Source organism: Haemorhous mexicanus, chromosome 1 (genome assembly GCF_027477595.1).
Source record: "Haemorhous mexicanus isolate bHaeMex1 chromosome 1, bHaeMex1.pri, whole genome shotgun sequence".
NCBI classification, from domain to species: domain Eukaryota; kingdom Metazoa; phylum Chordata; class Aves; order Passeriformes; family Fringillidae; genus Haemorhous; species Haemorhous mexicanus.
In genome coordinates, this window is record NC_082341.1 from 219,081 (window position 1) to 240,082 (window position 21,002).

The 21,002-nt window shown below is 58.7% G+C and overlaps 1 protein-coding gene across 2 annotated transcripts in view; it reads right to left on the reverse strand.

Moving 5' to 3' along the window:
- Nucleotides 1–282: 282 nt before the first annotated feature.
- The window catches only part of AGAP3 (ArfGAP with GTPase domain, ankyrin repeat and PH domain 3), a 111,635-nt gene continuing 90,915 nt past the window's right edge, over nucleotides 283–21,002 (reverse strand). For both annotated transcript variants that reach the window (XM_059866877.1, XM_059866790.1), the window contains exons 12-18: nucleotides 19,240–19,413; nucleotides 14,603–14,764; nucleotides 4,412–4,566; nucleotides 3,875–3,965; nucleotides 3,316–3,538; nucleotides 2,022–2,277; nucleotides 283–1,784 (exon numbers count right to left, since the gene is read on the reverse strand). In XM_059866877.1, coding sequence (XP_059722860.1) covers nucleotides 1,575–1,784; nucleotides 2,022–2,277; nucleotides 3,316–3,538; nucleotides 3,875–3,965; nucleotides 4,412–4,566; nucleotides 14,603–14,764; nucleotides 19,240–19,413 — 1,271 coding nt within the window. In that variant the 3' untranslated portion in view covers nucleotides 283–1,574. The remainder of the gene's footprint in view (nucleotides 1,785–2,021; nucleotides 2,278–3,315; nucleotides 3,539–3,874; nucleotides 3,966–4,411; nucleotides 4,567–14,602; nucleotides 14,765–19,239; nucleotides 19,414–21,002) is intronic.

The following is a 21,002-nucleotide window of genomic DNA, read 5'->3' on the forward strand; positions in this document are numbered from 1 at the left end:
CCCTCTGCTGTGACCATCTCCCACCCCACAAGAGCTGTGCATTCCTCTGGGGCCCTGTTCTGGCATTGTCCCTCAGTGCCCCTGGCTGGCACATCTCCCCTCCAACCTCAGTACTCTGCCGTGTCCCAGGAGCCTGGCTTGGCACAGGACTGCTGTTATCAGAGCCCGAGCTGGAGGAGAAGAGGCTGAACGTTTCTCAGTGTGGGCTGGAGAGTCACCAGACCCAGCTGCAAACCAGGGCTGTGTTGGAGGTCCCAAAGGCAGCACACTGTGACACTGGCCTGGCAGGAGGTGGGTTGCTTTATTGGCCTTTATCTCCTTGGCTGCAGATAACACACACAGGGCAACTTATGGAAAAGAAACCGTATATACAGAGTGTCCATATAAATATTTCCAATGTACATTTTATACACAAGTGACAGAGACATTCCATAGCAGTGTCCTAAGCCTTGAGGTTCCAGCAGTCAGCTAGAGGCTTGACCCCAATGCAAAGAGAGATGCTCCTCTCCTCTCCTCTTGCTCAGCTGGAGACCAGCCCCACCTGCGCAGCAGCGGGAGCCAGCAGGAGGCTCTAATGGAGACACTATGTATAGCTTGGAGCTTTAACCTGGAAGGACAGTGACTCTACAGACAGACGGACAGAGCTGGGGATCCCGAGGTGACCATCCTCTTCCCCCTCTAGTTCAGCAGGGAGGCTGGGGAGGCCTTTGTCCAGGGGCAGTGCTGGGGAGGTGCACCCTTGCATCAGCACACGGGGAGCAGTATGGGTGCGTGCAGCCCTCCTGCACTGGCCAGAAGCAGAGGAGCATGGGGGGTGCAATGGAGAAACACGCACCTCCTGCTGCCCCCCACCTCACCACTGCACTGGGGGCGTGGCAAGGCCAACATGGAGGGAGAGCAGGAGGGGAGAGACTACACTGACCACCCTGAGGGAGCAGGCACAGCCATCAGCCTCCCTGGGGCTGCTGTGCAGGGGAGGCCACACACCTGAGCTGCCCCCAGCCCCTGCTTTATCTACAGATGTGTGGGGGGAGCAGGAGACATTGCCTCCCCATCCACGTACCGGTCATGAGAGCGGGGTGCACTGGAGCCACCCCAGTGATTGTGCAGAAGCACCCCACAAGCTGCCAGCACTGGGTCTGCACAGCTACACAGCCAGAGCTGGCTGGAACCAGTGCAGAGGAGCAGGATCTGACTCCCAGCTGGCTCCCAGCCTTCTCCTGGCTGGAGCAGGGGTTCTGCGGGGGGCAGGTACTGTGGGGCCCGTCTGTGCGGCTCTCAGCGCTGCTCCTGCGGCCCTGCTCTGCAGCAGGGCTGGAGGGCAGCTGTGAACGAGCAGAGGGCCATGCCGGGCTAGCCCGTGCCAGGGCTGAGCTGCACGGGTGCGATGAGCAGAGGGCCGTGCCGGGCTAGCCCGTACCAGGGCTGAGCTCCACGGCCACAGCGAGCAGAGGCTGTGCCGGGCTAGCCCGTGCCAGGGCTGAGCTCCACGGGCACAGCGAGCAGAGGCTGTGCCGGGCTAGCCCGTGCCAGGGCTGAGCTCCACGGGCACAGCGAGCAGAGGCTGTGCCGGGCTAGCCCGTGCCAGGGCCAGCACTGAGCTCTGCGGGCGCAGCGTTGTTGTTGGCGTTGCGGCGGGGCAGGCTGGGAGTCAGCGTGGCAGCGCTGTCGCTGGGGCAGCCGTGCTGCAGCAGAATGTCGATGCACTCCTGGCTGCCCGCCCGCCGGGCGTAGGCCAGCGGGGTCAGGCCCCGAGCGTCCCGGCTCTTCACATCCACTCCATACTGTGCAGGAGACAAGCAGCTGGTCAGAGCTACCTGGGAACCGCGTGCCCAGGGGCATGGCAGTGGGCAGAGAGTGGGAGGGTGGGCAGGGACAAGGGGTCAAGAGGGTGGGCAGGTCAGTGCCGGTGGGCATGTGGAGGAACCCATGGAAGCAGGATGGATAAAGGTAGCAGGGAGGTGGGGAAGCACTGGGATACCACCAGAAGCACTGCGGTGGAGGTGCAGGTTCTGTCTTACCCAGATGAGCAGCTGTGTGAAGACCACATTGGCCATTGCACAAGAGAGATGCAGTGCTGTGCGCCCGTCTCCATCTCCGTAGGTCTCGTTCACTTCCTCCTTGGTGCCATGGGCCAGGAGTGTCACCACCAGCCGCAGGTCATCCTCCACCACGGCCCGCAGCAGCTGCTGCCCCAGCGGGATGTCCGACTGGGGCAGTGGGGCCAGAAAGAGCTTCTGCTCATACTTAGCCCGGATCCAGCGCTCCTTCTCCTCCCTGCCAGACAGGACATTGTCACAGTCACAGTTGAGACAGTTTGCCTGGGACCCATGAACAAAAGGACATGAGCATCAGCACTGCCATGTGAACATACTCGTGTGAGCAGTGAACATCTGTCGTGCCCAGATAGCCCCTGCATAGCCCCTGCCGTGCCCCTGTGCCCACAGCTGCCACCGAGGCTCTGTCATCCTACTCTGGACACCTTCCTGACACCTGCTGAATTCACTGCCCCTCCTTCAGCTCCCTACGGACACCGTGTGCTTGCAGTCATGCCTGCACAGCAGCAGCAGTGTCCTGCAGCCAGCCCCCGCAGCTGTCCCTGTGCAGCTCCGGCTGCAGCCCCTCATCCCCGGCGCTGTGGGCCCGTGTGGGGCAGCTCGGGGACCGTCCCTGCCCCAGGCCTGTGCGCGGGCCATGGCCAGAGGCAGGAAAAGGCCAGCGCTGCACACGCCAGCCCAGTGCCACGGGAGGCACCTTATCGCTGCCGCCATCCCGCCTGGTGCAGACAAAGGCTGTGTCCGCGTCCGTCCCGCCGGGGCGGCGGATCGATGCGCGCCGTGCCCCGCTATCTGCTGCCATTCTCTCCATCTGCGGCTGGCGGGCGGCCATCAATGGCGTGGCGCGCATGCGCGCGGCCGGCGGGCCTGACCCGCGCCCCGCAGCTGATAAGCGCAGAATGGGCTCTTGTCGGCCTGAGTGACAGGAGAGCGGCTGCGATCGGGACAGACAAGGGCTGAAAGGGACAGGCCCTGGGGACCCGCACCACGCTGCCAAGCCATCTCTGTTAACCCCTTCGGCTTCGCAGCCAGCCTCAGCTCTCGGAGTCACGGCACGGCTGTGGCTGCCGTGCAGCCCCAGTGCCCCGCCAGGGTGGCAGGAGACGGTGGCCAGTACCTCGGGCAGGCAGGAGCCCCAGCACTGGGGCATCTTGAGGAATCCTGCCTGCCCCAATGGCTGCTCCCAACCCCTGCAGTGTCACCCAGCCCTCCTGTGCATTTCCCAAGAAGCATCTCTGGGGTTCACCACCTCCCTTACCGACTGCTCTCAGGTGTGGGCTTGGGGTAGCCCTCCACCATTCCCTCCCAGACAGCGTTTGCGAGGGCGTTGCCGATGGCCGTCATGACCATAAGAAGCTCGCTAGGCCAGTCATCCAGGTCCAGGGAGCGCACACGGGACAGGTGGGTGCCCAGGTTGCGGTGGATCCCGGAGCACTCGATGCACATGAGAGCACCCAGGTTCAGACTGGCCCAGTCCGGATCTGAGGGCAGCAGGATCAGTGGGGGAGAGTTAATAACCTGCCCAGACTCAGCAGCCCGTCTCCTGCGGCTCAGACTCGTATCTGCAGGCACCTGCCCAGCAGAGCCCTTCCCATCTCAGTGTCCTGGGACAGGCCAGGCCCTCAGGCTGGCCCCTGAGGAGACACAGGCCAGTGTGGCAGTGCGGGCTGTACCCCACCCCGAGGAGCAGGTCCACTGCAGGAGAGGGCAGGACAGACACACAGAGAGGTCTCTCTGCGCTGAGAGAGGGCGTGCCTGGGTGGCTGGAGCCCCCTCCCCTCCTGGGTGAGCCCCCCACCCAGTGTATCATCTCTTACTGGGTGCGTCGCAGTCCACGCAGAAGCTGTTTCCCCGCGCGGTGCGGACGGCCTGCATGGCCTGCGCGTCGCCCTGGCTGCCCAGCCGAGCCTGCAAAGAACCCCACAAGGCCCTTCACTGCAGGCCAGCCACCCTACCTGCACCCTGCACCCCTCCTGCCATGCCACACCACGCTCCACCAGGCTGGCCAGCATGGGGGCTCTGACAACAGGGTCTGGAGTGCCAGAGGAGCAGGGGACAGCGGGCCAAAGTGGGGAGAAAAGGCAGAAATGTCCAGGGAGGGAATGATCCATGCAGGATCCAGCCACATGGGATGCAGAGTACTCTGTGGGGCCAGAGCCAGACAGGGAAGAGGTGACAAGAAACCTGGGGGAACTGCACAGTCCCAAGGACAGGACTGAACTCCCACTGGGAGGAGAGGGATCCCACAGGATTCAGCATGGACAGACAGGCAAGCGTGGGACATAGGGACATGGAGGAATGTGGCAAAGCAGATGCTAGAGAAGATAGAACAGAAGTTGGCCAAGACCTCTTACCTTGTTTTTGCTGCTCTCACAGCCCTGCAGGCTGGCCAGGATCTGGCTCTCAATGGCCTGCACCCAGAGCTCCCGCTCCTCTGATGTTGAGGCTTCAAAGAGCCACGTCTGGCCCGTCAGTGACACAATAATGAACTCAAATGGCTCATCTGGTTCTGGAAGAGAAAGGTGTGCCTAACATGGGACTGGGATGGAGGGGGTCTGCCATGGGACAGATCCTGCCATCCCCACATGGCAGGGCTGAGGCAGCAGCAGAGCCCAGGAGGCTGGGACAGGCAAGTCCCTGTCTCCTCCTGCAGAGAAGGTTCAGAGCTCTGTGCCAGTCCTCCCTCCTCCCTCCCTCTGCCCCTCACAGCTCCACTAGTTTGTGGAGCTCTCCCTGCCCCGTGTCCCACCCTCAGAGAAAGCTGCCAGCCTCTGGAGCAGTGGAATCAGCTCCTCCACAGGGCCAGTGCCTGCAGACAGCCCCAGTGCCAGGGCTCAGTGCCCGCCCTGGACGGGCCCTGCGCACAGAGTGACTGAGGCCAGGAAGAGGAGCCCATGCAGTGGGCTCTGAGGCAGCTCCTCACCAAGGCTTACAAGACGTTCTGCTCTGCTAACACCTGCCAGCCTGGCTTTGCCTCACACGGCCCCCCACGGGCACAGTTCATGGGGTGTCATGTCAGCCTCACACCCAGCACCAGCATTTACCTTTTATTGCCAACTTCAGTAGTTAGTGCAGTAAATGACTTAACTAAGCGGGGCCTGAATGGAATGACTAATAAACGTTATGTCACAGCACACGCTTCAGCTCATAGCAAAATGATTTGTAATTACCTAATTAGCGTTATGCAAATAACACCCTCATCTCCATAATGTGCCTTCCCAGCTCTCTATTAAAAGCAGGGAGTCAACTGCTCAGCTCTAGAGACAGCACGGAGGCCGAGGGGCCTCTGGGCCACATCAAGGCAGAGCTGCACTGGCCTCAAGCCTGGCAGGGTCTGTGCACACCGGCCATGACGTGGGGAGGTGAGAAGGGGAGTCTGGAGGGGTTTGAGGGAGGACCCCCTCCTCTCTCTGACTTCCCTGCAGCACAGAAGGCTCTCACTGCAGAGGGAAGCAGCAGAAAGACAGGGACTGAGCAGCTGCACAGCCCACAGTGAATGGCTGCAGAGGCCCCGAGCTGTGTCCCACCAAGGGCACGGCCACCCTCAGCTACTGCGGGGCCTCCTGGGCCCATCTAAGCCAGGCTGTGTGCATGAACATCCCCAGAACATGGTGCAGCCTTGGGAAGCCTCCTTAGGAGAGCCAGGTCTGTTGGGCATGATGGGAGTGCACAGCCCTTGCTCCCAGGCTTGTGGTCAGCACCTGCACTGACAAGCACCAGGCCTGGAGACCACCAGTGCTCGTGAACTGCTGCAGGAACACAAGGCGGGGTCTCCACACCATCAGAGCCTGGGGATGACTCCAGCATGAGGGCTTGTCCTGGCCTGCCCTTCCCAGATACGAAGGCAAGGCTCTTTTACTCATTTCACCCTAAATCAGCCTGGGACTCCTCCTCTGGGGAAAGATGTCTGCAACTGCATGTGTCCAGCTGGAATGAGAGACTGAGCCCTCAGAAGGATGACAGACTGCAGGGAGGGGGTAGTTAGCCACGCTGCTGGACTCTACCCTCTGTGATGCACAGGTGTAACTGGGACATCCCACTCATCCAACACTTTCCTCCAGCTCTCAGCTGCAGGAGAGACCCCTCAGACATCAAGTCCCAGCTCAAGGACAAGATTCTTGAAAAATATATAGCTGCCAACCTGTGAATACTGGGAGAAGAAATAACCAGGCAACAGCCAGGGTAACAGGCATTGCCTCCTTTGCTTGCTGGCACCAGCCTCTGAGTGCTGCCAGAGCCTGGCACGGGCAGGGAGCCCCCAGACTGCAGGAGAGCCAGGACCATCCCCCCACAGCCACAGGACTGGTGGCTGCTGGGGCTGAGCACTACCAGCCAGGAAGGAATGAGCAGCAGCTCCCGGGGGCAGAGACTGCCCAGGTGCTGCAGGGAACATCTGCAGACAGTGCTCCTGGGGGACCCTGACACATCACAACAGGCCCTGTTCTCAAACCTCATCCTGCCTTGGTCTGAGTCACCTGAGGCTGCTGCTGCTGCTGTGTTGCTGAGCCCAAGCCAGCTGCCTGGACTGGGGAAGCACTGGGTACACTTAGAGTCCTCCTCCCTGCTGCCAAGCCACTCCTGCACAGCAGGACAAGGACATCATGGTCAGCAGGACACAGGGAGGGTTCCTGCTGTGGGCTCATACGGCTCCATCTTCCCTGTTCCTGTTTCCTGTTTGCCTAGCACCTCCCCACCAAGCAGGCAGGCAGGAATCCCAGCCCCAGCCTTCCTGCACCTGTATACTTCCCAGGGAAGAAAACATCAGCCCTGCCTGCCCAGGGCTCTGGTGTGGGGGTCATTGCTGTTCCTTGAGGCACCCTGCTGGGGGGGGTGCTCCATGTGGCTCCCAGCACTCTGCTCAGGACATTCACAGTAGGACAGGAGGTTCCCTCCTTCTGGGTGAGAAATTTCTGGGACTCCAACCTGACTTGGATGGACTTTCCTACTGTCACAGCTGAGGAACATCCCAGCGCTCTGGGGCTGCCCAGTCCCAGCCCTGGGAGCAGTCCCAGTCCAACCAAAGCCCTGGCGCCAGCTCTGCAAGACGCAGGACCTACGTTCCCTTCCTTCTTTGTGCCTCCTGGATTCCAGCTTCACGCCAAACAAAGGCCCCGTTGCTCTCGGAGCCCGGGAAGAGCTAACAAAGGACCACAGCTTTTCTGCTGTGCTGTGGCCAATTCCCCACCTCACAGTGCAGGACAGCACTATGGAGCTGATCTCTGTGGAGGCCTCAGCACAGCACGACTACGACAGAAGAGTGTGGCACTGCAGGGTCACACCCTGGATTCATATGTGAGGACCAGCAGAGCTGGGAAGGGAATCAAGGACTTGCAGCAGCTTCGAACACTGTGCATACCCACCTTCTGGCATGGTCTAGGACCAGTTCCTGAGCTCCTCAGGGCACCCATACAAGTTGAATCAAGCAGTTGTTTTAGGGAAAGCACTGGGTATTCTCAGCTTCTTCTGGGGAGAGGTACAGGTTTCCAATGTGGCAGGGCCATTTCTGGTCAGATGAGAGGGAGCCACCAAGCAGATGATATAAGCAGAAGGGTTTAGACTACCTCTGCTGAAGCAGAACTGGCAGAACTCCCTCCCCTGCCCCTCACATGGGCACAAGCTCCTTCTGAAAGGCCAGAGAAGTCGCAGAGTTTGCCAGCTCCAGCTTGACAGGGCTCAGACCTCAGAGGAAGCTGCTCCTAGAGGAGTGGGGAGCCCTTCCCAGTTGCTTCTGAGTGAGCAGCTACCCGGGGGCAGATGGCAGAGCCCGGCCCCCAGCCCTGTGGCTGCCCCAGTGTGCTGGTGGGAGCCCATTACACCAGGTCCATTAGAATTAGTGGGCAGTGGAAATGAATGCTCTGCCTCTCTCTCTCTTGATGATTTTTTGATGATGTTTTAAAGACTGAGCTCCGTGAAGAGTTGCTGAAAAGAGTGGTGTAAGCCGGCTCTGCTAATGGGTGTTAACCCCATGACCCCCCTTCCAATACTGCCATGGAATGAGGGCTCTGAACAGGAGCAGGATTAGGGAGGGCATGGCCGGGACAGCAGGGCTACATGGCACCCAGAGCCCAGCAGCAGCCAAGACCATGGGCAGGGCCTGCAGGGAGAGAAGCAGCCCAGGGCAGTCACTCTCCCTCTGCCAACGACCCAGCCCTAGGGGGAAGCACCACGGGGCTGCCAAGAATGAGGAATGGAGACATCCTGTGTGAGACCAAAGGGACAGCAGAAGGGTATGAAGTGCCCACCAAGATGCAAGGGAGCTTGCACCTGCTGCTGAAGGCAGCCCTGGGGGCGAGGGTGCCCAGTCAAACAGCACGTCCCACTGACACCCGTGGGATGCCAGAGAGGAAAAGGAGGGGAGCAGCAGTGACACAGAGTGTTGCCTTCACAGCTCATGCCAAGCCCCGCCTCTAAAGGCTCTGAGTGCAGGGAAGTACAGCTCTGAGCACAAGGGGTACACTGGGGAGCTAAAAATGCCTCAGCTTCAATTCAGGGCTGGGGCAGAGCTTGGTCCTGCTCTGCAGAGGGCTCTGGCTACACCCTGCACTGGTGCCCAGCCCAAAGAGCCTCCTGTAGGGACCCTGACCTGGAGCAGTACTTCCCACCTCCACTCCTACAGACACCCTGCTTCTCCGTGGGGTGCACCCAGGCAGCGTGCTGCCCCAGCGTGCACCCCAGCGTGCTGCCCCCCAGCCCCTCCAGCAGTGGGACAGGCTGACCCCATGCCTCACCCCTACCCGAGATGCCCCCACACAGGTTGGGGCAGCACTCTCAGAGCACAAGCAGCAATAAGGGTGGCTGCTCCCCTGTCCCAGAAGCACCAGGATACGAAGCAGCTCTGTGAGGACAGAGGACGGAGCAATGTTCCTCTGGTCCCCACCAAGTGCAGCAGGACTGAGCTCCCAGCATTTGGACATGGCACAGCAATTCCCTCTCTCCACAGGGCAACAGAGAGAGTTCCCCCACGCCAGCCCAAAGGCCCAGGGCAGCACTTTCTTCCCTCGTGGGAAGGGGGAGTTCAGCACAGGGGATGGCAGGAGCATCTCCATCCCAGCACACTGGGCAGAGAGCCTTCCATGCCAGACAGCTTCCCAGCTAGCTCCTTCCTGAGTAGATGGGTGCAGGATAGTGCAGGACAGTGCAGGACACCTTCTCTGCATCCTGGCAGGTCTAGCAGAGAGGAACAGGATTCCACTCAACATCAGCAACACAGGAAGCAGAGCTGGCACTGAGCCCCACTCCTGAAGCAGAAGTTTCCTCTGTCACCTCTGCTCTTCACCATCTCCCAGTCACATCCAGCCTCTCCCTGCATGCCATCCTTCTCCCACTCTCATCCCTTCTCCTGCTCTGTGCTGGCACAGTAGAAGTGCCTCCAGAGATCCTGGAGAGTGGGTAGTCACGCAGGGAGGAGGTGGGGGGACGCCTCCAGCATGTGGGGCACACAGCAGGACCCAGGGCAGGTCTTGTCAGACCTGCAGGGAGACCCTGGCCCGCAGCTCTGCTCTCTGGCTGCCAAGCCTGTGAGAAGGGTCCTGGAGCAGGGCAGGCGGCAGCCCCTGGCCTCGGGTGCTTGTTTGCAAGCTGCGACTGTACCATATTATTATGAGGTGTTTGGGATATCAACAAATTAGCAGGCGTCTGGGAAGAGAAGGATGCAGCACCATTCGTAAATGTCAGCTCGCTACCTCCTCATTTTGCAGATCATTAAACCCAATATTCCCAACCTGTATTAGTGCGACAGGGACAGGCCCTCCGCGGGGACAGTCACCAGGAGAGCGCAGCAGGAGCAGCACCATGGAGGCCCCCCAGTGCTGCTGTCCCGGCACCCCCAGGGCCCAGAGTGCCCCAGGCTGAGCTGGCAGTGACCACCAGGGATGGTGCGGGGCTGGGGGATGGCAGCAGCACGGGACTCGAGCCTGAAGGGGCACACTGAGCAGTGCAAGGGGGCATACGGGGGGTCCCAAACGTGTGTGGCACGTGTGGGGAAGGACAGCATGTCAGGAGGAGCAGGTGCTCCCAAGGGACACCACAGGTACACAGGGGTGTGCAGGGGGGTCATGTAAGGGTCCAACAGTGTCGCTTCTGTGTACATGGCAGGGAGGATGCAATGTGGGGTGCAGCGTGTGCACAGTGGGCGAGGCCTGGGGGCGGCACAAGGGCCGGGGGGTGTGTGCAGCCATCAGGGAGGCAGGTCACAGGAGGGAGGGCACAGACAGCGTGGGCTCCACGGCGTGAGCAGAGGCGTGTGGCAGGGTCAGGGCTGCACACATGAGGGTCTCTCAGAGGGGTAACACGAAGCTGTGTAAGGTCCCCCAGGAAGCACAGACTGAAGGGGTGGGACCTGATGGAAACAGGGGACCCGCTGAACCACAGAGATGCCCAGCACAGGCTGCCTCCCTCCCACCAGGACTGAGCAGGGAGCTCCAAGGTCCATAATGAGCTGGAATGACTTGTTAGCACTGAATTAAGAGGCTTGGTGGAAGGAAGTGCGGGTGACACAAGCTGTGTGGGGCAGGCGGGAGCTGAGCGATAGCAGCTGGAATCCCCAGCAATCTGGTGAGCACGGCTCAGCCTCACACTCCTGGCTTGCCACGATGGGCCTCGACAGCCCCTGACAGTTGGCATTAATCACGCACATCGCCCCAACACAACTCTTTACTGGCCATCAATTTCCTGTGGGTTTTAAAACTAAAAAACAAAGACAAAACCGCGTCGTTTGGCCGCCACTGAGAAGCACATTAAGGGGCTGTCAGCTTCTCGCCATGCACCCTGCATCACTCTTTAAGCACATGAGAAGTTCATTATCCCCGGAGCTCTGGCAGCCATGGGGAGACTGGAGCAGGGAGCGTCGCAAAGGTGCTGCCGCCCTCAGCCGTGTCTGCTGGCTCTTGGCTCTCCTGGAAGCATGAACAGGGGCTGAGGGTCCAGGCCAAGAGGAGTGTGTCTGCAGGGGGGCTGTGGGCTGCTCCATGGCAGGACAGGGCACTCCTGACCACAGAGCTTTGCTGGGCTCTGATAAGAGCAGACTTTCCTGATGGTCCTTGCAGGATGACACTGCACCTACACCATGGGGATGAGCATCTTCGTCCCCTGACAGCCTGACACACGTTTGGCAGCCTGTGGGTGCTCCCTGACAGCCTGAGCTGCACTCCCCAGTTTGGTGACATCTCCGGCAGCACAATCCCACGCCTGCCATAGTTTGCGGATGCTCCCTGGCAGCCTGACACAGAGCTCTCTTTAACATGAGCCCATGTAAAAAAGCAACAGCTCGTTTGATTTATGATACTTCAGAACAACTAAGATTCAATTGCTCTGCACGTCCCTGGCTCTGATTACCTCCTAAATGAGATAAACTGATGGCAATTTATCCCCAGACCTCACCAACTTTCCCAGGATGCTAACCTGAGCTGCTCGTGCCTAGCTCCCCAGCGTGGGGCGGGTGGAGGCAGGTGCAGGCAGCCTGAGCACAGTCCAAACCTGCTCCCTCACATACCCCCAGGGCTGCTCCGGCCCGCAGGGATGCTGTGACAGAGGCTGAGCCTGACATGCCGGGCCCCATGCAGCTCCTGGTGGGCGAAAAGTTTTGGGGGGTCCCTCCACAGTACTCCCCACACCAGGCTACAGCAGCCACACTGATGTGAGCTAACGGAAAGTATGGCTCCTCACTGGGCTGTCCCCCACTCCTGCCAGGACAGTGAACCCTCCACAGAGGGATGAGCACCACGAGGGGATAGCAGCTCAGCCACAAGGGATGGCACCTCTGGCACAGGGCCCTGCAGCCCTGCTCCTGGCACAGCAATTTCACACTTTCACCATGCTGACTGTGCAGAAGCAAAAAGCTCAAATTACCCTGCTCTGAAAAAACTGCCATAACTGTTCAAAGCAGCTAAAAAAGATTCAAGGGGATATCAGTCATACTAATGGACACCAGTCCATGACAAAAACCACTGGCCATGTCCATGGCGTGGGGCAATGCTCAGCCCAGGGTTCACAGCTGGACCATTCAGACATTGGGACGGGACCTCAAGCAGAGGCTCAGCACCTCCTTGTGCTTGTTGCCAGTCTCTGCCTGGCATGCAGGACAGTGACCCATCATGGCTGGCCACCTGAACACCAGTCCCAGAGTCACTCGCTCCTCTGCCTCTGCCCTGGCCTGCTGGCCTTGCTGATGAGCTGCCGCAGCGTCCAGAGCTGCATCAGTTCTTGGAATAGTCCCGGAGCTCAGAGCAGGAGAGAGACCAACCAAGTCACTCACAAAGGTATCAGGGCAGGAGCTGTGCAGCAGGCACGTGGCGGGGGGGGATGGAAAGGATGTGTGACCCACCTCCATAACTCATGCTGAGCACAGGGATGCACACGGTCCTCTCTTGAGGATGTCCCCCTCCTGCCAAAACGGGGCACACCAGCATGGTGGCACCAGCAGCACTGCAGACCACAGAGTGGGGGCTCCTCCTGCTCCCAGTACTGGCGCCAGTGGTTCTGGCAGCAGGAGGATGCATATCGTAGGAAAAAGTTACATTGCTAAAACACCTGGTAGGGCTTTAAATTAACTATATCAACCTGAGACACTTCAGGTAAGGCAGACCTCTGCCCAGCTCACCACCCCAGCTAAGGACCAGTGCAGGAAACAACAAAAATACTCTGATGTCCTCATGCTCACCCCGTGCCTCCCTCCCCGTCACTCCACCTTCCAGAGACGCTGCCAAACCAGGAAGGACAGAAAGAGTAAGCATGTGTCTGAAAAAACATCCCTATGAGATGATGGAAAACCTGGGATTGCTGGAGGACTCCTGTCCTGGGCACACAAGGAGAAGGGTGACAGCCCTCCAGCCTGTGCATCTGGGAGCAGAGGGCTGGGAATTCTGCCAAGCACGCATGTGTTGCTGAAAAGGAACTAATCAAATTTTAAGACTTCAAGCAGTGGTTAGTCTGTGTTACTGCTTCATAAAAGTGTTCCCACATTCAATTCCCTTTTCCACTAGGAAATGGCATCCCATTCTGTGTAACATCAGGTCCCAGTCTCTGCACCTCCCACACTCTGTGAGCTGCGCTGAGCGGCCGCAGGACCAGACCTCCTCTGCAAGCACTGACACATCAGTCCTGTGCTTCTTGGCCTTTGCTGTGGTCAGCTGAGAGCCCTCATGTCCACATCACAAACCCAATCATCACACCAAGCTCAGCTCTGGACCTCCTTTACAACTGTCTTAGCATTTTTACAGGGCAGGACACACTACTCCAGCACCTGCTTTCTCAGTCTCACATGTGGGGGTGCAAAACCATCCCCTCCTTCACTGCCCCACTATTCATACAGAGAATGAGCCTCTCCTTTTGCCAAGCACTGGGCTGAGAACTGCAAACCAATTTGGGCAGGGCAACAGTGGGTCTGAGGAGGCAACACACACACAGAGCTAAGAACAAAGTGCAAATACAGGCAATGCTTCTTGCTATCATGGGACACCAGTTTGACAGACTCAAACAATGTTCAAGGCTCCTCAATCAACCACCACAGAGGGGAAGCGTGTCTTAGGCTTGTGCATTTCAGATGGAGACAACTACAATGGCAAAAAAACCCAACAGAGCTGCCCAGCTCTGCACATCATCAAAGCAAAGATTCCAAGAACAAGAACTTGAGCTGCTCTGCTATGGGATACCTGGGCTGCTGGACTGCAGGCAGACAGGTGATTTGGAGCAAGGTGCCAGGACAGCTGCAGCACCTTCAGGTACAGACTAGTATTTCCTGGTTTGTTTTGCAGCAACTGTTAGCTTCAAACACTTGTACTGAAACCTCCTCCCTCTGATTTACATCTTTGCTTTGGTTCACTACAGAAGCTTATTGAGTGCTGTGGGACAGGATGACCAAGAATAAAGTCAAATCTCACTTTTCCAGCAGCTATCACAGATGCAGGCTTTGGAGAACATGGCTGCCAGGCTCATCTCCACCTGGACAAATCTGGTGTCTTTTCCCAGCAGAATGCTTCCCCATGCCTTGCAGCCTCCCTGTCAAGCTTTGGGTCCCTCTTCAGCAACCACAGACACCAGAATTTCTCAACAAAAAATCCATCAGTACTCTGAACATCGGGAAAACAATGTACGTCCCTTCAGCTGGTCCCCTGAAGCAGACCAGCTCTTCCAAAAGACCCTTGGCTTGAGGCAGGTGCCTAGCACAGGTCTTCTAAATTATGAAAGTCTGGCCAATTTACAAGTCAACGGAATTATGTTCTTGTGGTGGGAAGTGTCTGAGAGCACACCTTAACCATACGGTGTACTCTCAGGTCTGCTGCTACAGTTAGCAATTTTAATTACCAGTGGCTGGCTGAGCACACACAGGCATGATGGTGGTTGTGCAAGGCACGTGGGAAATGGAGGGAAGGGCAGATCAGAGAGGCTGGTAGCTCTTTCCTGCCCCAGCCCAAGCTGCTGGGACAAGGAGTGCTCTGAGCCCCAGGTCACCACTGAGCCCCTCATGAGAAGCACTCCGAGCCCCAAGTCCTGGAGAGCACCCAGGATGCTCTGAGCAGCAGAGCTGCCCCCAGGCAGACCCTTCCTACCTTCTGCTGCCGTGCTGGGGCCATCGAGCCGAGTTGTCCCGGTGCTCTTTTTCCTGCGATGCTTTTTCCTGTTGGCATGTGGTGATGGAGGCGGCTCCAGCTTTGGGCTGGCAGCACTGGAAATGTTTGGGCTGGAGCTGAGGGAGTCGGCAGTACCGTTAGCTGGGGACAAAAATAAGGCAAGTCATGCACATGGGACAGTGACACTCCTCTTCCCAGAGACACCAAAGCATTCTGGAGCCAGCCCGAGTACTTGGCTGGCTCGACCCACACGACCCCATGAGACAGGGCAGGACCTGCCCAGCCCCATAGCACAGGGCCACTCCCACACCCACTCCAACTGAGGGCTGGCAGCTCCTTGGGCAGGCAGGCTGGACCACTCTGCACTGGGACCCATGCAGAACAATCACAGGGGGCAGCGCCGGCACCTGCGCAGCTGGACACGTGCAGCAGCCCCTCTGCAGCAGCCCAAGGTCCCCAGCATGTGCTCTTGGGGAAGCAGTGCCTTCACAGGCAGTGTCCTCACAGGGCTGGGAAGGGTTTTGGGAAGGGGCAGCCCAGAAGGTGATGTGGCTCTCTGGGGCAGACCCAGGGCACAGGAGCTGCAGAGCCTCTGCAGAAGCCCTGCCCTCCCAGCACTGCTCTGCCAGACGAGGTGACTGGGGTTGCCACACTCAGGAACCTGAGCATGATGGGCTCAATAGGCTTCCGATACGGAGCTGAAGAAGCTGCATCCCCAGCAGCAACGCACCAAATTTATCCTCAATCATACTGTTCCTTACAATTAATAGCAGAATTAGAAACAATCAGGGAGCTGCCTAATTACTGTCAATTAGAGTGCGCTAATCAAGCTCCGATCACACACACACACGCTGCCGCTGCACTCACCATTAAATGTCAAATTTCATTAGAGACCAGCAACAAAATCAAAAGCCTGACATTCAATTTCAGCAGCACACACAGCGCAGGCTTCCAATCAGCATAAAAATGCAGACTCCGGGGAAGGCAACGAGGCGCAGGAGTCCTCGCTGCACTGTTAACCCTCTCCTAAATCCACTCCTGCCTCTCCAGTGTCCACCCACCCCCCAGGGCATAGATGGCAGCTCCATGCCCAGGACCCCTGCCCAGGCAGCTTGCTGTCCTCTCTGCCACAGCCCAGTGTCTCCCAGCAAGTCCCGACTTCCCATTTCCATGTTCTGTGCCACCTGGAGTAAAGAAAGGAACCACAGCATTGCACAAGGGCAGCAGCTCCAGCAGTGGGATGGCAGGGACCTGCCAAGGCTTTCTCCCACCCCAGCCCGTCCTCTGCTCCCTTGGCTCATCCTGGTTTGGTCAGACTGGTTTTTGGGGCTTGGTCAGTCTCGACAAATACCAAAAGTGGGGTGGAGAGAGGCACAGAGGGTCAGAGCCAGGAGCTGCCCCAGGCACGGATCGAGGTGCAGCTGGTGTCCCCCTCACACACCTGAGAGAGGCTGCAGCCTTGGAGCTCTCCCAGCTCTGGTTTCTCTTGCACTGACACACACCAGTAGGGTGTTTCTGCTGCTATTTATCCATGGGGAAATAGCTCACCCATGACAATTAAGAGAGATAAATCTAATAAAATCAGACTCCAGTTTTCTAAATATAAATTACTGATCCTGCTACAGGACCGTGCTTAGAGCAGGTGTGAAGCACCTTCAGCTCCCAGCCATATGTCACAGGGGACCTGAACTATCTCGTCAGTGGCTACATGTGGTGCCTCAATCCTCCCTCTGCTGCCCACCTGCTCACCAGGATGCTCCCTGGGCCAAATCCCACAACTCTGGCACCCTGCCCCACTCCAGGCTCAGTGACAGGGGTAGCACATTTCTGCACTCCCCCTCTTGTGGCCTGCTGTGAGCCTGGCAGCTCCTGAGGGATCCTCACCCACACCCTGCTCTCACTGCCCAGCAGCCAACACCAGAGCTGGGGACTTGCAGGGCCCCCGTGGGATGGGGACAGGATGGCAGTGGGGTGGGGACAGCACGTGGAACACACTCCCTCTGCTAGGTCAGGCATTGCTCACTCTCTCCTTCCCCAGCAGGACAAATGAACCCCTCTGACCCACCCAAGGACTTCCAGAGCCCCAGCTCACCAAGGGAACCTTTCACAGGCACACCTGGGACCTCCTGGGCCCTTCTCCAAACCAATCAGCCTTAGGGGGAACCCTGGGACCCCACGGGTGGGCTGCAGAGCTCCTGCACAAGGGACAGATATAGAATGTGCTGGAGCACGTTCATATGACCGTCTGGCCCCATCCCACTGCTCTTCCATGTACTCTCCAGGGCACATCCAGAGCAGAGCCTGTCCCCAGGAGCTGGGATGGCAGCCTAAAGCCTTGCTATGTGCCCAAAAGCAGCTCTGAGCACAGGAAAACTCCTCTCCTGCCCTGCCATGCACAACTGGAAGCACAGCAGAGAGCCTGGCCCTGGCAGGGCTGGGGTTCAGGTGTGGTGCAGGACAGGCTCCCTCAGCTCAGCTCCTCGAGGGAGGGAGGGGTGGTTGTGCTGCTCAGCTCAGCACAGCCATGTGGGAAGCACTGCCCCCCAACAAATACCCCCTCCCTCAGGACACTGAGAACCCACCTCTGTCAGCTGTGGCTGTGGGGACACAGAGCAGGGATGCAGTCCTGGGAATGCCTGGGGCCCCTAGACATTCTCTGCTGTGAGCCCTCCAGAGCAGCTGGCCCCGTGCCCAGTCTGTGCAGCACTGACAGGGCTCAGGGTCAGCACAGGGTGGTGGCACCTGAGAGGGGGTGAGCAGCCACCAGCAGGCAGGACAACAGTGAGCACAGGGATGACAGTGCTGACAAGGTCACTGGCAGGAGCAGCAGCACAGAATCACAGAATGGTTTGGGTGGGAAGGGACCAAACCCCACCCAGTGCCACCCCTGCCATGGCAGGGACACCTCCCACTGTCCCAGGCTGCTCCAAGCCCTGTCCAACCTGCCCTTGGACACTGCCACGGATGGGGCAACCACAGCTGCTCTGGGCACCCTGTTGCCTCATCACCCTCTCAATAAAACATGTCTTCCTCATATCTAGTCTAAACTCACCCACTTTCAGTTTAAAAACGTTATTCCCTTTCCTGCTACAACAGACCATGCAGATCAGCTCTCATTTGAGTCTTCAGTTACTGCGCACAGAAGAGGCAGACTGGTCCAGGTGCTGTGAGCATGTACAGCTCCTCCATGGTCAGGAACAGGGCAGGGAGCAGAGGGATGGAGAGCAGGACAGGAGACAGAGGGACGGCGGCATGGGCTGGCTTGCTCTCCTGTGCCACCCAGGGAAGGGAAGGGCAGAGCCAACACGCAACACGAGCACACCAGCCCCCAGCTCCGCAGAGGGGCTGCTGGGAGAAGGATGAGACCTGCCACGGCAGCTCCCGGGGCAGGAGGGAACTGGGGCAAGGAGCTGCTCTCCAGAGGGCTGTGCCACAGAACGGGTCTGTGCCGAGGCAGTGCCCCGCGCAGCACGGCAGAAGCGCACCGGAGCCGCTGCCGAGCACGCCGGAGCGCGGAGCTGCCGCTGCCGGCGCTCAGGGCTCCCGCGGGCCGGGCCGGGTGCCGCCTGGGGGACCCTCCCCAGCTTGGGGACCCTGCCCAGCCCGGGGACAGGCAGGCAGCCGAGCGCGGCCCCTCGCAGTGCGCTCCCTCCGGCTGCCCCCGTGTCCGAGGCCGGGGCTGCGGCACGTCCCGCTCAGCGCTGCGCCCTTCCGCTCCCCTCGCCCGCGCTGCCCCATCAGCAGTAACAGTCTGATTAATTCGCTTCCAGCAGGGAGCTGATGGGGCCAATGATGGAGCCGCTGCATCAGGCGCGCTGAAATTGATAGTTTTTCACAGTTACAAATGAGGAGCCTCCTCAGCTGCAAATGGCGCCCGCACAGTCGGACTCCGGTAATGATCATAAAGAGGCTCCTTTAAACTGCGAAAGCCCCTGGGAGCGGGCGGGGGGGCGGCTGCCGCGCTAATGAGAACTACAAGGGGCGAGCAGGCATGGAAATGGCTCCTCCACTCTTGATGTGCATTTAACTGCTTTTTTAGTGCGGCGGCAGAGCCAGGAACGAAGGAGTGATGAATGCAGCACAAAAGCATTTATTTTCCAATTCGGCAAAGTGGCTACGTTGGGAAATGTATGAATTATTTTAATTCACTCAACTGTCCTGAAACATCACTGAGAGCGAGTGAGCGTGGGGGGAGGGGGTGGGCCGTGCTCAGTGTGTGCTCCAGAGACAGGAATCACTCCTATTCCTTCAACTGCCCCAAAATCTGGGAGATGGGGGTGCCAACAAGGTGCAGTGACGGGGGAAAGCAGTGGCACGTACCCCAGTGCCCCAGCACGCAGAGCTCAGAGCAAGGTCAGAGCAGAAGGCTCAGAGCCATCCTGCTGCAGATGTGTCCCTTAGCTGGAGCTTCTCCATGCCTTGCAGGACAGCTTTTTCCCTGGTGGGACACTGCCAGCTGACCTGGGCAGCCCCAGTGAGGCCCAGAGGCTGTGTCTGACACTCAGGAGCAGACTGTGGGCTCACAGCCACAGGGCAGAGCTCAGCCCTGCCCCACGGCTGAAATTAGCTGCCCCACCTGCTGTGGCTGAGGGGAGAAGGCCAGAAGGGCTACTCACAGGGGTTGGGGCAGCTGCCGGGGATAGCCACAGCCTCGTTCCACTGGTCTGCACTGGAGACAGAGTAGGAGCGCTGGTGCATCCCGTCCGGCTTGGAGCTGAAGCCCACGAGGTTGATGCCGCTGATGGAGCGCTCCGAGTGCAGGGAGGTGCTGCTGGTCGAGTGGGGAGCACCTGCAAGAGAGAGACACGAGCACGGACTGACTGCTGCTGGAAGCATGGACAGACTGGAAGCATGGACATGCCTGGGAGCACGGACTGACTGCTGCCCAGGAGCACGGACAGACTGCTGGAATCATGGACAGACTGCTGGAATCATGGACAGACTGCTGGAATCATGGACAGACTGCTGCCTGGGAGCACAGACAGACTGCTGGAATCATGGACAGACTGCTGCTTGGGAGCACGGACAGACTGCTGCCTGTGAGCACGGACAGACTGCTGGAATCATGGACAGACTGCTGCCTGGGAGCATGGACAGACTGCTGGAATCATGGACAGACTGCTGCCTGGGATCATGGACAGACTGCTGCCTGGGAGCACAGAGAGACTGCTGGAATCATGGACAGACTGCTGGAATCATGGACAGACTGCTGCCTGGGAGCATGGACAGACTGCTGGAATCATGGACAGACTGCTGGAATCATGGACAGACTGCTGGAACCATGGGCAGACTGCTGCCTGGGAGCACAGACAGACTGCTGGAATCATGGACAGACTGCTGCCTGTGAGCACAGACTGACTGCTGGAATCATGGACAGACTGCTGGAATCATGGACAGACTGCTGCCTGTGAGCACAGACTGACTGCTGGAATCATGGACAGACTGCTGGAATCATGGACAGACTGCTGGAACCATGGGCAGACTGCTGCCTGGGAGCACAGACAGACTGCTGGAATCATGGACAGACTGCTGCCTGTGAGCACGGACAGACTGCTGGAATCATGGACAGACTGCTGGAATCATGGACAGACTGCTGCCTGTGAGCACGGACAGACTGCTGGAATCATGGACAGACTGCTGGAATCATGGACAGACTGCTGGAACATGGACAGACTGCTGGAATCATGGACAGACTGCTGCCTGGAACATGGACAGACTGCTGCCTGGGAGCAGTGTGGGGGAGAAGGAAAAGCTGTCCCGTACCTGATGTCACACTCCTCGGGTGGCTCCACATGAGGACAGGCTCTCCCTGGCTCTCCCTGGCTCTCCTCTCCCATGGGGTGCTTGTGCATCACCCCAAAGGTGCTGGCGGAAGAGCCCAGCACACCCCACTTCCCAGAGGGAGCCCCACCTTAGTGGCTGCAGTGCAGCACCCCAGGATGCACAGCTGGGGATTCTGACACACAGCTTCCCCCCAGCTGGAGCTCACAGACATGGTTTTCACTACAGCCTCTGGCCCCTGGGCAAACCCAAACCCACCCCACAACCCACACACCCACTTTCATCTCTCAATTTCACTATCTTGTGTGCTCCTGCCAGGAAATCCAGCCATGCTGGGGACACTGGGAGAGAGTGTGAAATCACATGGAGGGTGTCAAAGAAACAAGCAGGGGAGCAGATGTTTGTAAGGTGGAGATGGCAGGTGGAAGCTCCTTTTTCCACTAGCTCAAAACTGCTGTGGCTGAGACCAGAAACCTGAACCCCCAAGAGAGAAGTGATTTTGGGACTAGAAACTGTCACAGAGGACAAGATCACTCAGTGATGCAAAATGGGTCAAGTGTTTCTGGATTACAGGAATACCCAAAATGTCCAGAATAGC